Here is a 23,822-nt window from a genome sequence, read left to right as displayed (position 1 = left end):
GAACGAGGAGTTATGATCATGACATGACATGAGTTATGATCACTGACGGCAAAAGGTTACCGAACACAACGGGCAATAAATCACTGATTGATCTTCGTTCTTTATAGAAGTAAATGCCCTTAGATAAACATAGAAAAATAAGTAATGACTTGTCCAACTCAATATTTTATGAGCGATGTATTATATAATCATCAACATTATCAAATGCAAACATCCATACATGCACTCTCTCTCACACATGCATGCGAACACATCAGCAACCTGAGCCACACAGGTCATGAGAATATTTTAACCGGACAGCTCGTGTTGCTAAATCATTGATGCTGCCGCCTGTACAACTGAGAGGTAAACATGTTAACACAATAGACAACATTTGCAGTTATAAGGCTGAGAGACACAAACCTTCTAGCATGCTTTAGAGAGAAATACTATCAGAAGTTCCTCAGCAGACAACGGTAAGACGACTCGCGGGGTTGACACGTGACTTGAGCTTCAGCCACTTGCCTCCCCGACTGGCGCTCGCTCTACCTCCCCATCCCCATCACCACCCATCACCACAACCTAATTTCCTTTTGTGGCTGTAAGCTGACGAAGCCCGCACACCTGCCAGACACAGGTGGGTTGTGTTCTCTCTCTCTAGTCACGTGTTTGCTGTTCGCCGGAAGCGCTCATTACTCAATGCCAGACAACCAATGGACTCCGTGCGCACCAGGTCACATCGTTAATGAGTGTTCTGTAATTAACAGTCGCAGCACCTCGCGATGTTGGTGTCGCTCTAGTTGTTGATGAATGTTGTAGGTGTGTCAGTAATATACTACGCCACCCGACGACCAAAGATTTATTTTTAGCAACGGTGACACGTTGATTTGAATAATTTATTATTAATTTATAGAAAATTCGGTCAAAGGTCAACTTACCCACACAGCCGACCTGAAGACTGGCAATGGCGTCTGTTTACTGCATCACTGGAAACTGATTATCGGAGTACTGTAAGCAGTGGCAATATTTTAGTGATAACCTGATATTCTCAGCACTTTCATCAGAAAAATATTCGATTGATACCCAGAGCACTTTGAGAGGGAGGCTCACTTATTTTATTGGTGCCCTGAAGCAAGTCCGCGCCGTAACCATATCTCTGAGAGATGAATGCTGATGAATAAGTGTAGGACATATAATACCCATGTCTAGGACAGGGGTGGGCACAGCTTCCAACAACCCAGGCCACGTGACTGCAGAACAAACTTAATGATAATGGAATGGACAACAAATGAACACATAATGACTTTCGCTTTGTTGGAATTTATTGTTTAAAACGAAGGTGTTTCAATTCGTTCACAATAAAACATTAAAACCAACCTTTCCTTTAAAGGCAGCCACCCCTATGCTCTCTAACATCAATGTCCTCTGTGTTATTTGTTATCTTTGTACTTCGTGTTAGAATGTTGCTGACTGACGGTTTCTATCGCCGTACGACAAATTAAATTTCACTCCAATTAGTCTAGGCTGATTACAAACATTTAAAACAAATGCACTTCACATTTTGGTCGACTGGCCGGTCTAAAGACGTCCGGTGGATGTACTTTGCCCGATAGTTTCGCCATCTGCTGAATGACACTCGGCAAAAAGTGTGAATAAGGCTTCAGTTCTCTGTTGATGACATACAAAGTTTACATTGAGGGACTGATTTTACCATTTCTGGGCGTGAGAGGGATGACTTTGCATCTTGCAAACAAAGGGTGGCTACAGATTTGGTAACAAGGTATCTTGCAAAAATAATTTAAAAAAAAACCGAAATCCTAAACTCACTGAGAAAAACCATTCTAGCTTCGCAGACGACACACCAGTAAGTTTAGTTCGCGATTTTTCGTGGGACTGCTATTTTCTCCGACGATGGAGAAAAACTGTTACATGCCAGGTGGTAAGAAAGATCCTGGTGCGGGGAGGACGAGAATTCCTTGGGCTTGAACATGACTGCAGCTGAGGTGAAAACCACACATCGTCGCCATGGAAACCAGAGGAGTCGGAAGTCGTAGCGTGACGTGCCAACTGCTTTGGCGGATCCTGTGAGCAGCCAACAAAATGGCGCTTAAGCTGTTGTTTCGAGGCTGAGTCACAGGATTGATTGAGTCGTGACATGTCCGTCAGGGTTTTCTTCGTTCCCATACCTTCATCGCGCTGATCCTCATCGCTCCTCGTCAGTCCCAGGGGAGGTAACACATTCTAGTGCGTTGCACACTTTTGTTCACTCACAAAAATTCCTTCTTTTTTGTGATCTGGATAGCTGCATGCACTCGCCTATCCACACGCAATCAGCGTTCATTTTTAGTTCTGAGAAAGTGAGAGAACAGACACACAAACACACAATCCTCGTATTCTGCTGTAGCTGGCGAGGTTCACTTGTGTCCCTGTGATGGACAGACGGTCGCTGGACTCCTGAGGGGCTTCACTGGCATCGTTGATGTGAGTCATCAGTGGGCGAAGTGTGGTCCGCTGGTAGGAGGCCGGCCATACTCGAGCAAGGCCTAATTGCTGACCTGGTGGTAGGATGTCACGAGGTCCTGTGTCTCAAGCACTATGGTGACATGGCGATCAGAGAATCCGTCTGTACCCAGAGTGAAGGTTAACTCGGGAGACATCTCAGCTCAGTATAACTTGACAGAGTCAGTATGAAGAAATGGCACCTATTTTAGTACAGTCCAACTGTCCTTTGATTCCGCCCTCCCCGACTGACCAGTCCTAGCAAAAGCCGTGATCACCTGGTCAAAGGGGTGGGGGGGTAACACCTTGAGGGCCTAACCCCAACCCGTGATAAAAAAAATTGTGCCTAATCACCTCCAAGTTATTTTATGTTCCCTACTACTAACAACAACAACAACAACAACAACAACAACAACAACAACAACAACAACAACAACCATGAGAAAAACACAAAACGGGAATCGAAAAGAACACGAAGAAAAAAAGCGAAAATAATTATCACATCATAATAATATAACATGTGGGTATGCCAGTCATTAATAATGCTTGTACTGCTGCCAGTATAAACGAACAGTAGACGGAGGGGGATGGTCATTTACAGTAAGTAGGAATGTGTGGGTGGGGGATACACTGCCTAGCTATCTGTTTGCCCATCACTGACACTCGTGCAGTAGATGCAGCAGCTGTCTTGTCACCCAAGGAGTTATTAATCCCGTCGACACAACTAAGGGATGACCAGCTGAAGTTTACAAATACGTTCCATCCTTAAAAAAAAATAATAACGGAGATAAAGACTCACAGCATGGCTTCAGAAAATCGAAAATTTCTAAAGAAAAAAAGAAAAAGAAAGTTTTCGTCAGAATGTATGAAGAGACATACGTGCACAAAACCAGGCAAAAGGTGGGAGAGGGAGGGAGACACAAGCGAGCAAGCAAGGAGAGTGAGGCGTAGAGACAGGAACCGGAAACAACCGGAAGGCCATTTGTCAAAGGGCGGCCACTGTGCACGTGGCAGACCGCACGCGGGGTAATTTTGTAGTTTGCCACTGCACCGTCAGGGCGCGCTGTAGTCTCCCGGGAGCAAGGAATAGTGGAGAAAAAAAAAGGAGGGGGGAGAGGATGTTACGTAATTTGACACAATGAACTCGCCCTAGTTTCCAGTGAATGTAGGCACCTGCTGTATTCTGCGCATGCGCTGATGACAGGGGCTCAGTTCGCACGAGGAGGCTCCTGAAGATGGAGGCACACAGTGGCCACGGCATTAATGAAATGTAAGCACGTGAGCTCAACTTGCTAACGCCAGTAGGATGTAAACTGTTTATCGCACTGGGATCAGTAAATACGGAAATACTCATTTTTAAAAAATTTTCTGCATCATTCGCACATACAGATCTGATAACTTTTCCCATGGCCACTGTACTGCCGAAATTTTATCCCCCTCCCCTCATTCCCCAAGAATGCGCAAAGTGACATGGACTTATTGTCTTTTCGTGAACCAGTGCAAGCAATGTTTTGAAGTACTGCCACCGCTTCCATCATCATTACCACTACCACCATCACCATCATCGCCACCACCACCATCACCTCTCCTACCCCCACTTGCCACTACCACAAATCCAATTCGGGGATTTGTGTGACCCATGACCCTGTCAAATACACCGTTTGAAGGAGAAAACCGTCAGCCCGGCGAACAGCAACAAAGTACCGCATCACCAGCATCACATGCTTCACAGGAAGCCACAACGCACCAGCCCCGTCTGGAGGTGGTTTTTTTCTTTGGGTAGGAGGGTGGTATATGATGAAGATGACAAGATGACAGTTGCACACCTTCAGTCCTTCTACAGCGCTGCAGGAGACTGTCAGAAGGGAAATTGTGGACTGCGCAGGACTGGGGATTGTGGGTAGGCCTGAGGTGATGGTTACAACTTGCGACACTTCCTGTCACTATTCTAAATTATTTAAGGAAATAACTAAAGCGACGTTTGGTGTCCACAGGAAATACTTGTTTACTACGTGACAAGGACGTGATAATGACGAGCTTCGATGCGCGATCAGTGCCTCCTCTTAGGATAACTGCATGTTCCAGGCCCGGAAAATTACCGTTATGAAGAGCACTGCCACTTCTGCATCATTTTTATTCCATCTGCTGGAAGTTAAGCTCTTGACCCACCTGTAATCTGAATAGCTGCGAGATTAAAGAGGTGATAAAGGTTACACGGAATGCATTCAACTCCGCCAAAGATCACTTCCACCATTGCAGGAAAAACGCGACTTTCAGTTTACCGAGAAAATTGTAGTTTTAACTGGTGGAAGGGGAAACTGTGTCCACAATGCCTTTTATTTTTAAATTTATATTTAAACCCTACTCTTCGTATGATTGACAGCTTTTTGAATGTGGACTGCTCTCATTGACAATGTCCCAACTGGTGATCGAAGCTTCTTGCAGCACGAAATCCAGTCCAGCCCTGATTTCTTGGATGCAGGTCCAAGCTGCGAAGTTTTCAATACAAAACGACAGACTGCGAGCGCAATTCTCTTTCAGAACCGGAAGTCAACAGCTATGTGTCAAAATTACTTTCGGAAGACTTCGCTGGAGTCTCACAAGTTGTCAGAGACCATCACTATCTTCTTTAACTGTCTCGTAATTACTGTCATTCACCAGAATCTTCACAAGGCTTTTGACCCGAGAAGAAAGACTGGAAAGGGTGCTTTCATAAGGGAGGGAAAAATAAACAGCTTTGATTATCCGAAACGAGGAGTTTCTTGTTGTTTTTTCGCCAACTGTAGTCCTGGAACATTAAAACGATGTCGGAGTTACTTTCAAAGTAAGAAACTTGAGACAGGACAAGCTCCATGCTTTCCAACTGTGGGCGGTCGTCTGCAATCACCGAAATGCAGTCAGAGTTGGAATTCATCGAGCGTCTAACGATTCCTGGAGCTATCACGCGAGCACGTGACATGCCACGAGATCAGTGACCAGGTCGTGGACCTGCAGGACAAAACATAAAGTACTCACCAGGACACAAAATGGGACACAAAAGCCATTGTGTCGGCTCCATTCGATTAACGAGATTGAAACCTCCGACGCTTGTTCGTTAAGCGCTCGCCGATAATGAGAGTCGAGCCACGAGCTGGCACTGCGCATGCGCTTTCATCAAACTGAGGTCACGTGGCTACTCTCACAGCTCAGCTTGCACGGAAAACCATTACCTACAAAGTAAATAGCGCTTAAAAAATTTATTTTCTGTAAAAGAGCTAACTTCTAACATTTTAGGAGAAGAGTAAGCAAGTGTGACCGACAAAAAAAATTTTATAAACCTTAAGCAACATCAAATATAAAATATCTTGAACAGCATTGCATTAGTCATATAACTAAACTTACCAGGGGATGTTTAATCTTTTTTTTTTAAGAGAAAGGCCGGTAAATCAGAGACAAGATCCGTTCTCTGTGTTCGTTCTTGTAAAGGTTCAGTTTTTGTAAAGGACCTTTTCTTGTCTCTTTGACCCAACGACTTGACCTGACCTCGGTGTCACGTGTTGATTACTGCTCACGACATGTTGTCGCCTTGATTCTGCTGCCTGACTGCCCCTAGGGTTAGAGGATGGTCTGTGACAGGAACACAGACTAGATCAATCTGACAGAAAAATACTAGTTGTGTGGTCTTTGGGAAAATGCAGGCTGGTGTCAGACAGAAATGGAGATTAATCTCAAATCGAAACGGAGACTGGCCTCAGACATCGAAATTGTTGCCAGACAGTAGAAGACGGAAATCGTGATGGTCTCAGATGGAAGTGGAGACTGGGTTGGACTATGATACTAAATATAGACTGGTTTCAGATACAAATTGGGACTGATATCAAAATAGAGATAGAAGCAAAATAAAAATGTGTCAGGTCGAGTGATTGATTGGCAAAAAATAATTTAAAAAAAAAATATATATTGGTAAAAAAACTAAACGTCCGGTCTATGGTTGATGTTCAGACAAGTGGTAGACGTATCTCGTGCTTTGACAAGATCTGTGTTGTAGAACTGTTGGTGAGCTTGTACCGACACCTACCACCTACAGAATGTTGTTGGCCCCCGTGAGGTTGTTGCCTTCCTGCTGTGGGTGGCTGGGTGCGCATTTCAAGCGCCGGGTACTTCGCCCTCCCAACACCATGAAAATAATCTCGCACATTACCAACTCGGAGCTGGGTCTGTGGCGATAAACAGGGCGCAGAAACCATAAAGATTTGTGCTTGCATGCCTCGGCTTTCAAACTTCTTTTTGTGTCGTGAGACTTTGAACGTATGTATGTCATTCGTTTTTTTTTCTGAAGCATTTCTGCCGGCACCTCCGGCCATTTGGTAATGAAACGGCTAACGCTTGATGAAAGCATAGATTTTTTTTCCATTGGATCCATCCTGCCTACACTGCCAATCACATGAATGTCTGTGTGATTGTTTCCCTGTCTTTCATGCCAACGACTTTCACACAGAGAACTGACCGGTGCTCGACGAGTGTTGAGTCACACCGGGATGACAGAACCCAGGTTGACTCAGACACGAAATCCGTTAAAAGAGGGATTCTACCTAAACAAAACTTTTGACCATACGCTTGAAACTGTTTGCCTGAAATTAAGAATTTTGCTCTTTCTTTATAAACAAACCTGAAGAGTTTTCTTCCATCAAATAAACAGTAATCTGACGGAAGTGGCAAAATTTACAGATTTGTTTTAATTTTGTGAAATTTCAACTTCCTGTGTTGTTCTCCCAAACGGATCTCGATTAATAAACAGACTTACTTTTAGAAAAAAATGAAATTGTAATTAAAAATATAAAAATTAAAGTTTTAGAATAAGGACAACACGTGTGTTTTTTTTTTATTCTTAATAAGTCCGGACGGTTGGACTGTAATTATCAGAACATTATTATAACAACGGGGTAGATAAAAATCGTTGATAGTAGCAGACGTAATAATAACAGTCCATCTCAAAGGTGCTCCCATATTGTTTAGTAAAAAATATATATTTTTATATGTGTGGTCTGAAGCAGTTCTAATGATAAACCTGCTTCCACAATGGTCTCGTACTTCGCGAACATTGTGTTGTTTAATGGCCTGTCAGAGGACTTTCAAGAAGTCTGTCTTTACAATAACTCTGGAGGTATCGGTAGGAAGATGCACAGCAACACTCGGTGCACATTAACCTAGTCCCGGGGATTCCAGTCTAGACAGTCATAAACATTTTTATGACTTCATTTGTAACCTCAACTCCACCCAACCCCTTTCTCGGCAACACTTGCTCCATTGAGGAGAGAAAACAAAATTCCTGGTTATTCCTCAGACCCAGCTTACAGGCGGGGTTAATGAGGTGAGGGATGTGACGGATGCTGAGTGCATGCAAGGGAGGTAACGCAGATGTCAAGTGCAAGTGTTTAAACTTTGCTATTCGGTTATCTGAGGATCTTTCACTGATATCAAAACAAATTAATTATATTTACAGAAATCAGAGCTTGAAGTATGTTCTTAGCCTGATACTTATTGTCAAATAAGGAAGTGTGATTTTTTTTTACATAATCATATTTTAGAGATTTGTCCAAGTAGTCAAATATTCGACCATGTGTGTCCGGTTAAGAAGCTTCTTATTGGCCAAGAAAGGGGCGAGAAAAAAAAAACCGGGCGTGGACAGCTGCACACACTGTGGGATTGAACAGCTGCACTCGAGCAATGGATCTTGTTTCACACAAATAGTATATATGGACAGTTTGCACTGAAACTAGATATAGATGACTCCACACAGAGGTGTACAAAAACTACCTGGACGTGAAGGACAACTGCGCACAGACTATGCACATGCAGCTGTAAATTGACAGCTGCACACAAATTATATAAACCGTGGGCATGGAAACCTGACGATTAAAGTGTGCACGTGGACAGGTGCGGTATGGTCTGAATGGTCACACCACATGGCCGGTCCTCAAGTGCGCAAAGCACGTGCAGCGAGCTCTCCAGAGCTTACAACGATCATCGCAGGTGAACAGAGTAAATAACAATAAATGCCGCAATTTCAAATGTTTACCTAAATGCACGTCCGCGCACTCAAGTGTGTACGCACGTGCACTTCCTACCGAGCATTTGTTCACAACTTGTTTATCTGAACGTGCATCGCTGTCCACAGACACTCGTGGTGTCACTGGGTTGTGGTTGGCGGAGATGTTCTTCCCACCGGGGCGTGGGAGGGCAGGGGTCGTACAATAAAACGGTTTCAACGTGTCAGGCTCAATCTTTGTAAATTGGCCGTGACATGAGGTCAACAACACGAGCAAAGGGTGAGTGTCAAGGAGATAAACTGCTGTCCTCACCTCGGCAAGACTATCCCCAACCTCTCAGGTTTCCACAGCTTTTTCCAGATTTTTCAAAAACCGCGTTTCTTTTTTTGAGAATCTTGCTTCTCTCGTGTATGTCATGGATATGATAGAGTGTTCGTGGGTTTTATTCGTTTATTTGTTTTTTGAATTTGTTTGTTTGTTCGATGTTTGTTCGTTTGTTTGTACATGTTTATTTCCTTTTTTTTTTTAGTTTTTTTTTTAAATCCCGAAAGTTCGCTTCCGTGCAGTGAACAGTCCTTGAGTTGGAACGTGTGAAGACTGTTTTTGTTTGTCCCTCTACACTCAGCATGTAGTGACAGTTTAGTTTAGTATGCAAAGGATGACATATTGCCTGTAGCAGGAGATCCATCACCTTCATGTTCATGCGTGCGTTTCAGAAAAACTTCTTTAGAGTCCTGGAGACAAAACACAATCAGTCTTATATAAAACCAAAACATGACTTCGCGAACAGCAAAGCTTTTATTTGGACTATGGGTAGAGTAGAGCATCATGGGACATTTTATATTCGCATTCAGCGCAAGCAGAGTCCATTGACGACTTTCTGTTAACGATTCCTGCTCGGGCCGGTGACCGGAACTGTCTTCCACCCGCCCAGCGCTGATGGCATCCTGATTACACACTGCGAGATTTATCAGGAAGGTAATAGGCAGCTGAAGGGGAGAGGATCGAGACCTGTCTTCCTCATACCCTGTTGTAGAAACGATCAACAACTTACAGTTGCCTGCCCTCAGGTATTGGGACCTTCGCCATTTAGCTGGCGGGTGGAATCCTTATATTTTATTTAATAGAATCACATCGCTCCGCGGGTCGCATCAGTGAATTGTGGTTCTAGAGTTCTGTCCCCTGTCTCGTCTGACCTTCTGGCTCCCACTAATTACTTCCTACAACTGCCGTTAATAACAGAGGGAGGAGATAGTTCAGGAAAAAGAACTGAAAGACCACTAACCATGCACTTACACACACGCGCACGCACGTGCACACACACAGCGGTTTAGCTGATGGCTAGACCTTAAGGAAGGGTTAGGGTTAGGGTTAGAATGGTTTTATTTCCCCAGGTGCTTCGTGGCTGCAGCTCCGCCAGGGCTGGGTGTGACCTGCCCACGTAGGACACCAGGAACATCTACTGTCAACGGTTAGGCGACGTAAGCTGGTCTTCTTTGGTCACGTGACTCGGCAGGATACCTTGTCCTGGGTGGTGTGTGTGTGCTTGCAATGCTTATGTTGAAGCAGCCTGTGTTCAGGATACAGGTTTACTAAATAAATTCTCCTTGTCGCAAGTCGCTGCATGGTGTAGGCGGGCAGGAAACCACTTAACTCTGGAAGCAGATAATGAAACTCGCTGGTGTGCGACAAGAGCGGAAGAAGCCGCCGGGTATGTGCAGCCGCCGATAGAGGGCGCCAGTCGTGGCTCCTACCCTGTGGTATTTGAGGGGAGATACAGGGGGAGGGGGATGGCACCTGAGTGCACCTGAGCTAGAAGGCAAATGAAGAAGTCGGAAGGGTAGGTGGATTAATCTCGCAGCGCCGCTGACGAGCTGCAAGTCGATCGACTCTCATTACAACAACGTTTGATGCTCCCCGTCCTTGCCCGAGGCTGGTATTCCAACAATGTTATGAAACGAACATTAACTGCAGGAAGGAGTGACTGCAGATTGAACTGAATGTACCTGCTCGCGTGGAGGATGGAGACTGTCGAAGGACACATTAAAAAAAATAATAGATAGAATAACGGCAACCATAATGCAGTAATTAATGGAGGATGTGTTCAGCATCCGTTTTTCAAACAAAACCATTAGAAGACTTTATGCCATTGAACAGAAGGGATCTGACTAATTTTTCTCAGATCCGTTCGATTCAGTTGTCTCCTGTCTTCCTGTCTTTTTGCTTAATGCGTATACAATAAATCGTCTTCATCCTTTGTACGCTTCGTCTTTAGAGGTAAGAAGACTGTTCGCCTTCGCATGTAAACTAAAATCTCACCGTTAGTCCGTTTGTTTTCAGGGAGTGGAGGCGGAGTATTATGGGAGGGACAAATAACGGGGAGGAAGGGGTAGAGAGAAAAGGTGTGTTTCATCTGTCACACTGTTTTGCTTTCCCTGTCTCCCTCTCTCCTTCTGTCCTCTTTCCTATAATTATCTCTGTATATAACATGATAAACAAATAAAGCCATAGTAGGCTGTGATGTAACTGTTTTCTCGTAATCATTAAAATCTGAAATGAAGCCTGGCCTGGTCATAACCACGAAAATTATGTCGCTTTATTGCAGTCATTAAATCTGCCCTCCCCTCGACATCACTGGAATTTAAACACGCCCATACGTGTGCATGCTGGGAGGCTGCGCGTCGGAGGTAATAATCAAAGACCCGAAAAAATTCCATCCGAGGGCTCGTGTACAAAGCTTTGGTTATCTACGCCGCATCGCCCCCTTGCTCCCTTCGATTTGCCACGAGCAGTTCTTAGCTCGGGCCCTTGGCTACGTTGAGCTGTGTGGGCCACCCCACCCACACACACCCCACCCACACCCACACCACCTCCCCCAACACACACCCCCCCCAACACCCCCTATCGCTTGCTATCTGACATCGAGGCCAGCGCCAGGAGCCTCGACCCCGCTGCCAACATGGCTGCCTCCCAGGGATTAGTTTTAATGACTATTTTTGCTACCAGCCTCGCTTCCGGCTCGAGTCTGATTCACCTGCATTGTTTTATCTGCGAGTATAATTTATTTTGCGTTGTTAATGCATTAGAGACTCTGTTTTAACAAGTGGTCTCATCTGCATGAAAACAACTTTATGTTCTTTGTAGTCAATGAATAATGCACGCACATGAAAACCAGAATAATGTCCGTGTGTGGTGTTGTGAGCGGCGTTTGTAGTTACTGTTGTGAGAATAAGAGGCTTAGAGTTTGGACAGTGATTGCAAAAAACAAACACACAGACTAAACAAATAAAATTCAAAAAAGAGACTCAAGTCTTTAAAGGCATTCTTTTGAGTTTTGGGTTTCCAAATGTTTTATGTCATGAGTTCACCAGATTCTGTTCTCTCTCTCTCTTGTTGATGCAACAGGCACTTTTGTGGATTAAAGCTTCGTACTGAACCATAGTTTGGACGCAAAGAGGGCATTGCCCAGATGACCTGCGACTCTCAGACCTATATCTTGAGTTTGGCAGAAGAAGTTATCAAAAATCTTCCAAAGATTTTGTTGGTCTGTCGTCCAGTCTCGAATAAAAGGACGTGAAAATTCGTTTGGGCATCCAGATGGATCCAGAATTTGCAGTAGATATGGATGGTGTTATTACTTCTCTTTAGTTCTCTGTCAATGACCATCCTTCAAGAGACTTTACAGGAGGTCGATGACAAGGTGGGCAGAGGAAGAAGCGGGTGGCGAATGTGACACAGTAGACAGGTTGCCCCATGCAGGGCCTGCCTACCACCCGGTCAAGACAGACTCCAGTGGCGAGCCTTGTCAACCCCTGCGTCTGTCCAGACCCCAACTACCAGTATAACTTTCCGTCAGCTGGTATGTAAAAGGATAAATGATAGTGAAGACTTATAATGATGGTGATTATAAAGGTTAGTCATATTGCACACATCCTAAAGAAGTCTTCAACTTTGCTCCTAAAAATTAACATAGCATGACGGTCATTCATGTGTTTGTGTGGTTTACATCTGCAAGCAAGCCATGCTGGGGTCGGTTAAAACATTCGAATATCTTGCAAGTGAGTTTTTTCTCCCTCAATTCTGAAAAGACCCACAATCTGGCACCGTTTTTTACCAGCCCAAAATTCCAGCAAAAGGTTTTATCAAACTGGGAGCTTGAGAACGCTTTCTCCGGTCATGCAGCCTTCGGGTGTTTCTGGTGAAGACGGTTCACTAAGGAAAACTTTTTTTTTTGCTGTTTGCTGCAGTGTCTTCATGGATCGGCCTTGACTCAAAGGTTCGCAGCGCAAAAAGGTTTCAAAGCTTGTTGCACGGACAAGAGCGAGTGAACGAAATTTTAACCAGCCCCAGATGTTTCTAATTTTGCGGGACATGCTTGTGCTGGAAGGTGGAGCCATCATGAAGAAACCAGAACACGATTTTGCGTGTGATTGGAAATGTGTCAAATGAGATCAATGATGCTGATTAGCAAGGTAAAGCAATGAGACAGGTAACTAAAACAAAACACAGTCCCTGACCTTATGCAGCCGTCAGGTATATCAAGCGAGGGCAAGTTGTTGCCCTGGAGGCAACAAGAGGAACCCAGGGACATAAAAGTTATAAAGTGGTGTCCAGAAAAGCAGATGTTGTTCTGTCCTCTATTGGAGCTAACGGTGGTTATAGTAGGTATGTGAGCGTAGTAGACTTTCAGGAAAACAAAGAGAAATGTGTGCAGGGTCAACAACAAACATGTCTAGTTTACGGTCCGACAGACCTGGCAATGAGATGAACTAGCTTACATCTATTTTCTGCAATTTTTCCCCTCTCCTACACTCAAAAACATTTCTGCACACCTAGTCAGGCGAAACAGGTTATTGGCAACCCTCCGAAAATATTGTTGACACATTTTCCAGACAAGAGAAAACAAGTGCAAATTCTTCCTGACTTGGATCTGTTTCCAAACTTGTAAATTTTCTATTGCAGTAATTATTCACCGACTGCTACCTGATTCCTTTGTCAGCTAAACATAAGGAAATTGAAATGCTAATTGGTTTTCAATGGATTCCTGTACTTTGTCCACAGAAAGGTAAGGAAAGTTTATCTGTACACCTGTCAGCTGTTTCCTGTAACAGATCCCCACCTCACAGCCTCCGAAGCCTGTGCAGGCTTTTCAGTCTACACTCTGGGAAATTGCAATTTTCTGTCAGAGAATACCTGAGGTAGCTCTTGCATGCACTTCCTAGGAGTCGCCAACGGATGTCTGCGAAACTTGTTGCCCGCCGTCTGGAGACTGTCCAAACTAAAGTGCATTCAGTTCCGCCAGACAGGGCTTTGTTTTGTTTTTCTCCCCAAAACTACTTGAGCAGTTGAAGGTCCTCTCTGTAACATCCTGACTTGATGTGAACATCCTGACACTAGCCTCCTAGTTCCACATTTGAAAACCACTTGCGAAATCAGATCCGAAGAAGAGAAGCCCGAAATATTTATAAAACTCAAGGTGATAAAACATAAATTAAAATCATAAACATGAAGCTATTTTTGACAACGAAAATTTGCGGAAGGATACATCAAATTCCTATCCACCTGGCTTTCTGATTTTTTAATATCTACAATTCTACATCGTCTATACCTACATTGGCGATAAACCTGATGCCCCAAGAACGAAAACATCAAGCACTTACACTCTATCATAAAGGAGGCAGGCGTGTGAATACTTTCGCCACTTGCATCTGTTGACGACTTTGATCGCTCAAAGATGGCCTCCTGGCAGAAATTTTCAAGAATCTGTGATAGGGGCTTTCATCTGACCCCCATCGCCACCCCCGAGAGGAAGAAGAGGCAGTAAATCGTGACAGAAGCAATCAGAGCAGAAGAGGAGGAGGAAACAAGAACTTGATGATCGTGATGGAGGAAGCCGACAACACCCTTTGTAGGGGTGTGCACATTGATCAGGGGGCAGGAGGAGAAATGACCAGTTAATGAGCTGATTGCTTTGTGTCAGGAGATTGAGAGTGATCCAAGTTAATGATCGCATTGTTCACGGGGCGCTAGAACAGTAGACAAGACTGTGTGGTGGTTGTGTGAGCCGAGACTAGGAGCCATTAGAGCCTCCTTGGTGTGGACCGAATCATGAGAGACAGAGAGGGGTGAATGTTGGTGTTTTACGCCGATCCAGCAGCTAAGGATGTATCACAAAAAGGCACCCAGCCCTGTAAACAGATGCCACATGCAGGAAAAATAACGTGACCGAGGCGAGATCTGAACCGTGGGCTGCCAATCCTCACTGTATTGGTGACAGGTGCTGGACCGCCCCCAAAAGAGAGAGATCAACACAACAGCCACGGCATGAAGATAACATAATAAACACGACCAGAGGATCGAGCGACAGCCACGACAAGATGGCCACCCGACAGCCAGGTAGGGGGGGAGGATGGCGGCGAGCCAGAGGAGGGCCCTGATGCTGAGGACAAACTGCATGAGTGCAGTGACATCTGGCGGCTGCGCCTTGGAGGCTGAGGGGTAATCATCCTGTATTGACCCCAGTCCTTGCCAGCTTACACATATTTACTGTGACAAATGTATTCACTTGAAAGAATTCAGCCTCGTACAGGTCAGCTCAAGCACGTTTGCCATTTCTGTGTGAGAAACCTTACAAAGAATGATTCTGACAGTGTCTGATAAACACAAAAAAAGGAGTATGCCCAAGACCGTGCATGCACTCGCACAGACACACATTGAATAATTCCTTACAACTACAAGAGCATGAGTATGTTCGTCTAGTCAGAGTAATTACACATCAGAGAACGGACCTACACACAATCCAATTATAAACAAGACCAGTTAAAATTGACTTCTAGATACATATTGACAAACAACTTTACACATAAACATACACACAAACCTCACATAAACACAGTATATGAGAGTATAGTACAGGTGCAAACTCGTCTACACCTCCTCCCCAACCTCCGTGAATCTCATACACACTACTTCTACAGTTTTACATTCTGTTTGCAAAGGGAAATATATGTGAATATCAAAAGCAACAATTTACATCAGAAAGGCCACTGCTCGTTGTCGAGTTGATGTTTTAGACATAAATTGTCACAGACGCCGGTTTGCACGGTTCTGAGGAAGTTCGCCTTTGTCCGTTTTGCCAGGACATGTTGTGTCTGCTGTCTTCCTGCGGACTTCAGACATAAACATGGTAAAACACTGAGCAACAGAAGTGTTCCGAAAACTTGTTTTGCAGCAATAATGAAACTCAACAGTTTTTGTACTTTTCATGTGGGAAAAAAGAAGTTTGGCATCAACTGGTTACTTCTGCTGGCCAACGGGGGTGGAGATTTCTTTATATTTATATATGTTTGTGTTTTAACTTGGCCGGCGACTCTGAAGATTTTTGTTTGTTTGTCTTCCTGCTTGGATGTAACGGTTTTTGTATATGCTAGGCGGTGATGGTGCATAAGGGTAAGGCAGGGAGTGTTTGTTGTGGTTCGTTCAATATATACACCAATGTATACACCACATTACAAAAGTCGCGGCAAGCGCCAAATGTTTTTCAGTTTTATCAAGCGCCGTGTCATTGTTTTCCGAGAAGTGCTGCGCAGTTTGTGATTGTTTTCTTGTCACGGAGGAGGAAGGAGAGTCGCCGCAGTCAAGGCCATCGATGAACCAGACGCCAGGAGTACTTGTAATCTGTTTGGGCCAGAAAAGTATTGAACCCCATCCCCCACAGTGCGAAATCGCCTTCAGGTGGAAGCACTTTCCTTTTGTCGACATCAGTTTCGACATTTCTGTATACTGCATACTTGAGAAGTGTCACCACGCCCAGGTTAGAAAATAACATAATAATTTATGCCAGAAAACCGCCACACAAAGTTCAGCTGCAAGTTCTAAGACCACACTGCAAACATCGACAGGGGAACAGGTTGAGATGCGAGGTCAAAGCGAGGCCAAGAAAAAAAGGGAACTACAAAAAGAGAAGTTTTTGACATGAAGAATGTGGTACAGGTGCGAGTCGTGCACAGCTGTCCTTAAGCTTCAGTTATTATCAAGACAAAGTTCTTTAATGATAGCTGCTAACAGTCAGAGAAGAGAAAGGACAGACGATGAAACCTCAAAATAAAATTAACTTCAGAAGTTATTGAAACACCTCTCGAGATTTATCCTCTCAGGGAGAACACCTCACATTGACTTGACCTGTTGAGGGGTCACTATAATAATTTTACATTCACCATCGTGACCTGTTCACCTTAGTTTTGTTTACTTTATTCCTTCTTACTCCTACAGGTCACAATTTCACCTTTTCCGAAACCATTTCCCCCTCTTCTCTCAAAAACATTTAGCGAGGATTGGGTGTCCCAGGTTGTTCTGTAAACACGTGGCACTTGTGTACTGGGCCTTGATACACCCTCAGATGTCAAAAAAAAAAAAAAAAAAAATCCTCAACCTTCCCTATTCTCTCCTCTCTTCTGGTCTGTCTCTGGTGATTGCAAAAGTGCAGACACTTTGTTTTTGTAAATGAGTTTGAATTCTGCACATCTTCATGCACTCTTCTCTACTTTTCCGTTCCAGCAGAAGATCTTGAAAAGAGATTACAGCGGCTTTGCCTACTGGAATGATCATAGGAAGAGTGTATAAAAAAGAAGCTCCTAACGAATAGCAGCACGATGCATCCCAGCATCCTCTACTCCTTGAAGCCGCATCCAGCCACACACCCCATAAACACCGATTCCACTAACTCGGGTTCTCATCCCATGTAATGAAATGGTAAACACTGGTTGGCAAGCAACTCCACGTGAAGACAGCGCACAAAATGGCTGACAGCTTTCAAAATTAAACATTAAAGCGACATTAAGAATTATCTGTATCAAGATCTGAACCACCTCACCTGCCCCTCGTTGTAAAAACACACGAGACAGCGGTAATCACGGAGAGTGAATGTATCTGAGTTCAGTGCCAAATGCAGCCAGGGAATTCAGCTTTTTTATATATTTTTTTTTCGCAAGACTTCTTGCAGCCAGATCTTTCAAGCAGATGGGCACGATTAAAAGATTTCGAAGAGATATCAACCGCCAAGCCTTGCGGGAATCTTTGGGTGCAGAAGTGACTATACCGAGAAGTGAAAGGAATTCTTATTATGAACTAAAACATTTTAGACAGAGAGACTTCTTTTTCTAAGTTATCACATCGTCTCCGAGTCCACGTTTTCGATTAAGTAGAAAAGTGAGTGGGAAGAACCCGCTCGAGGCCAATTGTATGCAAATGAATCCCGGAAATAGTCGCTGGATGAGCCCCGGGGGTTCAATAGCAGAGCACAAGTAGCAGGAGTGAAGGCACCCACCAGACCTTGTGAAATTAAGTCCCACACCGCAGAACCACGACACACAAAACAGGATTCAAGCAAAAAAAAAACCAAACAAATAACAACAACCCCCCCCCCCAAAAAAAACCCCCAAACAAATAACAACAAAAAAACCAACAAAAAACCAAACAAAAAACCCCAAATAAACAAACAAAACAACAACAACAACAACAACAGAAAACCTAACACCAACGAAAAAAAACAAAACAAACAAACAAACAATCAAAAAACAAAAACAAAAAAACAAAAACAAACAAACACTTTACAGACAAACAACTTTTCTCCAGTCCCTCCTTACTACGCCTTGTACAAAATTTTCTGCTCAACGAGCTATCTGTTAGGAAGTTGCATTGTTCAACACCAACAACAACAAAATTTGTTTATCGATTAAAACCTGGGCGATCTCAAGGGAGGAGTGAATTTACATGCGTTTCAGATGCACGGTCCGTCGATGGCGGTGAATGATCGTTACACAGAAGCTGAGAAGTTCTCGCAGTATCGATGGAACGAGCTCAGCTTTTCATTCCTCAGTTTTCCCACCTCACGCTATCAGGTCAATGAGAATAAAAAAAATATAATGTGGATTGCTTCAGAATAAAAAAATATGGAAGGACATAAATAAAAGAAGAGGTTCGTGAATAGTCGGAAAAAGGAAAGAATGAATAGCAAAAGGAAGAAACGATATAAAGAAAATGATTAAATAAAGTAAAATAAGAAAGGAAGCATGAACGAATGAAAGTGCAAAGAAAGAAAAGAACGGATGAAAAAAGACGTAAGCTACAAAAGGGATGAATGAACAAAAAAAAAAAAAAAAAAACGGAGAAAGAAAGAAAAACAAAGTAAGAACCCGATGGAAATAGCACTTGTTTGTCATTGTTGTTCTCTTATTGCTGGTCTTGGGTGCGGGTGGTTTCTGGTTGCTGACACGTTTGCCAAGTCAGAGATGTGGCTGTTTGTTCCAGGAACCTTTGTCTCCTCCTGGACCTGTCTGTGTGGCTGCAAGACAAGACTGGCGGCCCCTGCCAAGGCTTTTGGCATCAACCTGCTGTCGGCCTTCCTGCAGATGATCTCCTTTGTTATCATCGTGGGCTGGGTGTGGAGCATCATCTGGGGGATGAACTTCGTCCAGATAGCCAGTTAGTCGCCATGCTGCCTTTGTTTATTTTTTCCCCTCTTTTTCTTCTTGATTGTATTGAGCAACCTTCTCTTATCTAACGTTTCTTCTTGTAGATTCTTTGAGTTTTGCTAATTCACTTTTTATTTTCATTTCTTCCTGTTTTTTTATCTTTCTTTTCCCCTACCTTCACCTTCCCTTTTCATCTCTTTCTGTTCATTTTTAAATTCATTACTTTCATTATTTTACCTTTCGAAATTTCTTCTACTGTGACAGGGGGTAAGTGAAACTGTCGGAAGTATTATCTTCAGTATTAAGCGACAAACAACACTTCCGTGAGCTCAACAGACATCACGGAGGCAAGACAGCATCTTTAAATCATAAAATGTTTATCGTGTTAATTAAAATCGACAATAGCATGACAGTATTCAAATATTATTTAATGAAACCTGGTTTTAGAACTCGGGAAAAGTGTCCAGGAGTTTTGTATGAGTAGTTCTTAACAACCTTACAGGCTTTGATTACAGGATGTTGGGTTTAGTAGGCTGTAGTATAGCTCCTGTCAGCCTCGACAGAAGAGAAGAATGGCGAAGTGAAGTCGCAGCGGGCAGCCATCATTGTGGACTGATTACTCCCAGTCTTTGTGTTGTGGTTCAACAGACCCATCTCCTGTTTGTTGCCTTCCATTGGAATTCCACTGACATGCTCATGAAGCTAATAGGATCTGGTTGGCGTGGATGAAGTGTTGAGATAATCCCGAGAGACTAACGCTTTTATTACTTTCAGTTTTCTTTTCCAACCCACTCCTTTAAGAAAAATCCAGGATGATGTGCGAGGCTGAAAATAATTGATGCTTTCTCGAAGCCAGTGGCTTAAGGGGCGTTTGCAAGTTCTGACAAATGGTCTTATTTTCATTGAAACATTGAAACCTTAATAACTTCTGTTAAACTCAGACATACAGACACATGTACACACACACATGCACGCATCATCCCCTCCCTTCGTATGCGCGTGTTGTTAAAGAAAAAATCAGGTGAAATGGAAGACTGGTCTTCAATGACAGGTACCGAAGGTCGCAAACGGGATGCCAGGGCTAATAGGCAATAAATAAATAATAATTAATAAATAAATCTGGCAGCGATTGCATGACTAGTGTCTGAAAGGCGTGGATGTGGTATGCACACATCTTCTGTTTTTTTCCATGTTTCAGTGTCTGCTGGCGAGCCCCAGAAGATTCCTTACTACGTGCGTCGTCAAAGCAGCGTGGAGTGACCTCCCCCAAGCCTCATCCACCCGTCATTCCTTCACCTTCCACCTCCACCAAGCATTGTCTGATGTGAGAAGATCCGGCCTTACCACGGTGGCATCCTATATCGTATTTACAGGATAATACCATGCAGAGGTCATCTCTTTTTTTTTTAAGATCAAAGAAAAAGCTTTAAGACATAAAAAGCGAGGAAGAGACAGGTGCCAAAGATAAATACTTTATTCTGAAATGGCCTCACGATAAATATTTATCAAATCGAAGAATTAAAAAAAAAAGATACTACATGACAAGCATGGTTGTTGACAGTTGTCACAAAATGCGCATGAGTCGGCCCAAACCGAGATGAACAGACCGTGTTTGTCGCTTGTGGATGTTTTTCAGTTTCCAGAATATTGTTTGACATTTGTGAATATTGTAGAACCAGTGGTGGGGTCAACGTGTTGGCTGACATGTGACAGGACAAGGAAAGGAGGAAAACGAGTTGTTCTTGTTGCCTACAGTAAGATGGATGTTGTCATGAGAGTAGCTGGTTTCTCCTTTTTTCATTACATTTCACGCATCCCAATATTAATGTAGCAAACGCACATAGAGTCGAATTTATTTAAGTATGGATATTCTTAAAGTGTGTTTAAGCATATGCTATGACTGTGTGGTTGCGTGTATGTGTGTGTGTTTAAATATACAGGCATTGATGAAAAGAAAGAGAGAGAGAGAGAGGAAGAAGAGAGCTGGATAGAATGTATACAAAGAGCGAGATATCAAATGATTTTATTCGCATCGTCTTGCAAGTTAGCCATTTTCCAACTTCCGTTTCTATGGCGGGCTATAACGCTGCTTGCAGTAATTTTTTTTTTCGTTTTTATGGATCCAGACCTCAAGATATTTTATCAGAATGCTGTACATTTGAGCAAGAAATATAGCTAAGAGTAGGAATGGACTAAATGCATTTGTTACAAATAATTTAAAAATCCAACAACTATAACTTTAGAGAGAGATCGAGTGCATATTGACTGACTAAAAGTTACTAACTTAGTATAGTCTTATCTTGTTACTTCTTCTTGTGAACAAGAACCTAACTAATCTAGTATTATTAGTAATTAAACTCTGTTGATCCTCAGTTTCAGCCAGCAATAACCAGTCTTGACCTCTACCTGATGAATAAACAGATTTTTTAAAAAATGGCGCCAATAGTTCAGATAAGCATCAATTCAGGCAGAAGTACAAGTAAATTTATTACACTCGGGAATGAGATTTTACAAATTAGAATGAGAGAGTAAATCCCGTTCATCTACGTCCTCCTGTGTCTGTGAATAAAGTCTTTCTTTTAGATGTACACATAATGTGTTTTTTTACATGTGTCTTGTATTATCTGTCCAGTTCATACAATTCGTTTGTCACAAAACATTTACATGCAGCAATTTAGGAATTTCTTAGCTTTATTTTCGCCTGAAGCAAGTGGTGCATGGTCTATGTTTTTAATCATTGAAATTGTTTTCAAATATTTTAATAGGTAATATCAAGTTTGAACTGGCGTCCGAACTGAGAGCGATGGTTCGATGCTCGAATAGCGCAGCAAACTTCCCCCGTCGACCCAGCTGGCGGGAATGGTCACATGACTTCATAGAGGGCTGGGGAAGGTGGCAGCCATGGAGAGTGAGATGGGCACTGCCCTCATGAATAGCTGGCCCTGAGTAAAGTGGGTTAGGGTTAGGGGCGACCTTAACCTTATCACCTTTGCCTAATGACTGAAGTTAATTGATTTACAACACCTTATGAAGTAAGGAATTCGGGATATCACTTGGAAGGCATTAAAGAGAAACTAAGAACTTTTAGGTGCACATAGTGTTAAAGAAAGAAAATTTCAAGTAAAGGGAGATAATGCTGGTCTTTAAATTTCCAACGAAGAGTTGTCTAACCGACCATATCTCTCTTGTTCCAACGGCTTTGCCCATTTCACGTTGCTAGTTTGCCACCGTTTTAATAAGAAATTTTTGAAATAAAACCTCGTAATTTTGTTTAGAAGAGTATAGTTCGAATACATTGCTTGGAGGTTTGAGTAGTTTTCTCGTGAAGTAACCCTGTTTTTCGCTATTGTTTTGCAACCAGGCCTCCACCATGAAGTAAAGCTCACGGTATAAAAAGGGTTTTTAAAAATGAAAAAATATTACAAGCTATATGGAGATTTTTGCTGTCAGTGGAGATATTTGTGTGCATCGAAAGAGTGATGTCCCCACACCCAGCTATGATATGAGCATGAACAATAAATTTATAAACAGATTGATCCGAGCCCGAGTAAGAGCTGAGAAAACAAGTTCTTGTATTGAGTACAAGCATGTCTTCAGCAGGCCTAGTAGTATTATAAATAGTTATAATAATTCCGATACAGCTCATCAAGGAAACATAAAATGTCACATTATGACCAGGAAATCTTGACAATAAGTTTACCTTTACCTGGACCAGAATAAAATACTGTAGATTATAACACCGGGTACTTGAGAAATTACTACAAGCTTGTACGTGTTGTCTAGTCTGTGTCATTGTGTTACGAACCACGCAGTCTTTTATTAAAAAAACTTTTTTATTCTAATACCTTCTTATCGTATGTAAATGCTGCATGTGCTATTAAACTCCGGATATGTGATCTCTGTATTTATATCTCTGCTTTATATTCACCTGTAGTACCACACTGTCTGCTAATTTCGATGTAACAATGCTTTCTAAAGATGTAATGTTATCGTCTATTTGTTACAATGAACTGTAACCTTATGGTGTAACGCTGGCTGTGTGAAACACTTACATTGAGAACAATTCCCAACTTGTGCGCGATGTCTGTTTGAACTGCAACCCTGAAACAAAAATTAAGGCAGAATCCACAAAATCTTCATTTCAGATTGTAACTTTAAATTCCCGGGTGTGTTCTGGTTCTCTGTGATTAACCGACTGTCGGGCGTTAAAATAATGTTTAGTTTTGCTTCCTAAGCAGCATGTGATTCACAAGCAAGGTGACATGATGGTCACCCCGACTACTGGCACAATACAAGCTGTCAATGTATGTTTTCTGCTGTTTTCATTAAATAAAATTTACCGGCTATCTTTGCTTCTGCCTGCAACTGCAAATGCTTTCAGCAACGTGAAGGTTATTTTATATGGATTAATAAGTTCAACTTGTATTGATAAAATATTGCTCAAGTGACGCAACTGAAGTCTTGTTTCAGAAGCGAGCGCCTTGTTTCTTGTGAATGAGAGTTGAGTTGCCGGAGAAAATGCTTCCAAGAACCAGCACTCGCTCACCTCACACATTAGTACGCGTTATCTCCCTTTCTCTATCCGCACCTAGTAGTCCATGTTCACTCCTAGTGCGATACAGTCGATTACCCACAACAAACCGTGAAATTAAAAAGCATTGTCAGCAATAACAAAGTGTGTGTGTGTGTGCACGTATGGACTGTATTTTGTTTTCAAAGTTTAAAATCTACGGAGGGGTAGTCCTAATAATCAGACAAATTAAAAAATGAGTTTCCTCTTGTTTTGAAAAACAAAAAATTCTGCGAAAGTGACAATTTATAAACACTACGATTTCGTGTCTTG

General features: G+C 42.8%; 1 protein-coding gene across 1 annotated transcript in view; it reads left to right on the top strand.

The window, feature by feature from the left end:
* The window catches only part of LOC112569958 (protein stum homolog), a 42,628-nt gene extending 19,201 nt beyond the window's left edge, over positions 1–23,427 (top strand). The window contains exons 2-3 of the mRNA XM_025248082.1: positions 18,816–18,989; positions 20,178–23,427. Coding sequence (XP_025103867.1) covers positions 18,816–18,989; positions 20,178–20,239 — 236 coding nt within the window. The 3' untranslated portion in view covers positions 20,240–23,427. The remainder of the gene's footprint in view (positions 1–18,815; positions 18,990–20,177) is intronic.
* The last annotated feature ends 395 nt before the right edge of the window (positions 23,428–23,822 follow it).

This window comes from Pomacea canaliculata, linkage group LG8, assembly GCF_003073045.1.
Source record: "Pomacea canaliculata isolate SZHN2017 linkage group LG8, ASM307304v1, whole genome shotgun sequence".
Taxonomy (NCBI): Eukaryota; Metazoa; Mollusca; class Gastropoda; order Architaenioglossa; family Ampullariidae; genus Pomacea; species Pomacea canaliculata.
The sequence above is the reverse complement of the archived record's forward strand: the minus strand, read 5'-3'. Positions and strand labels throughout refer to the sequence as shown.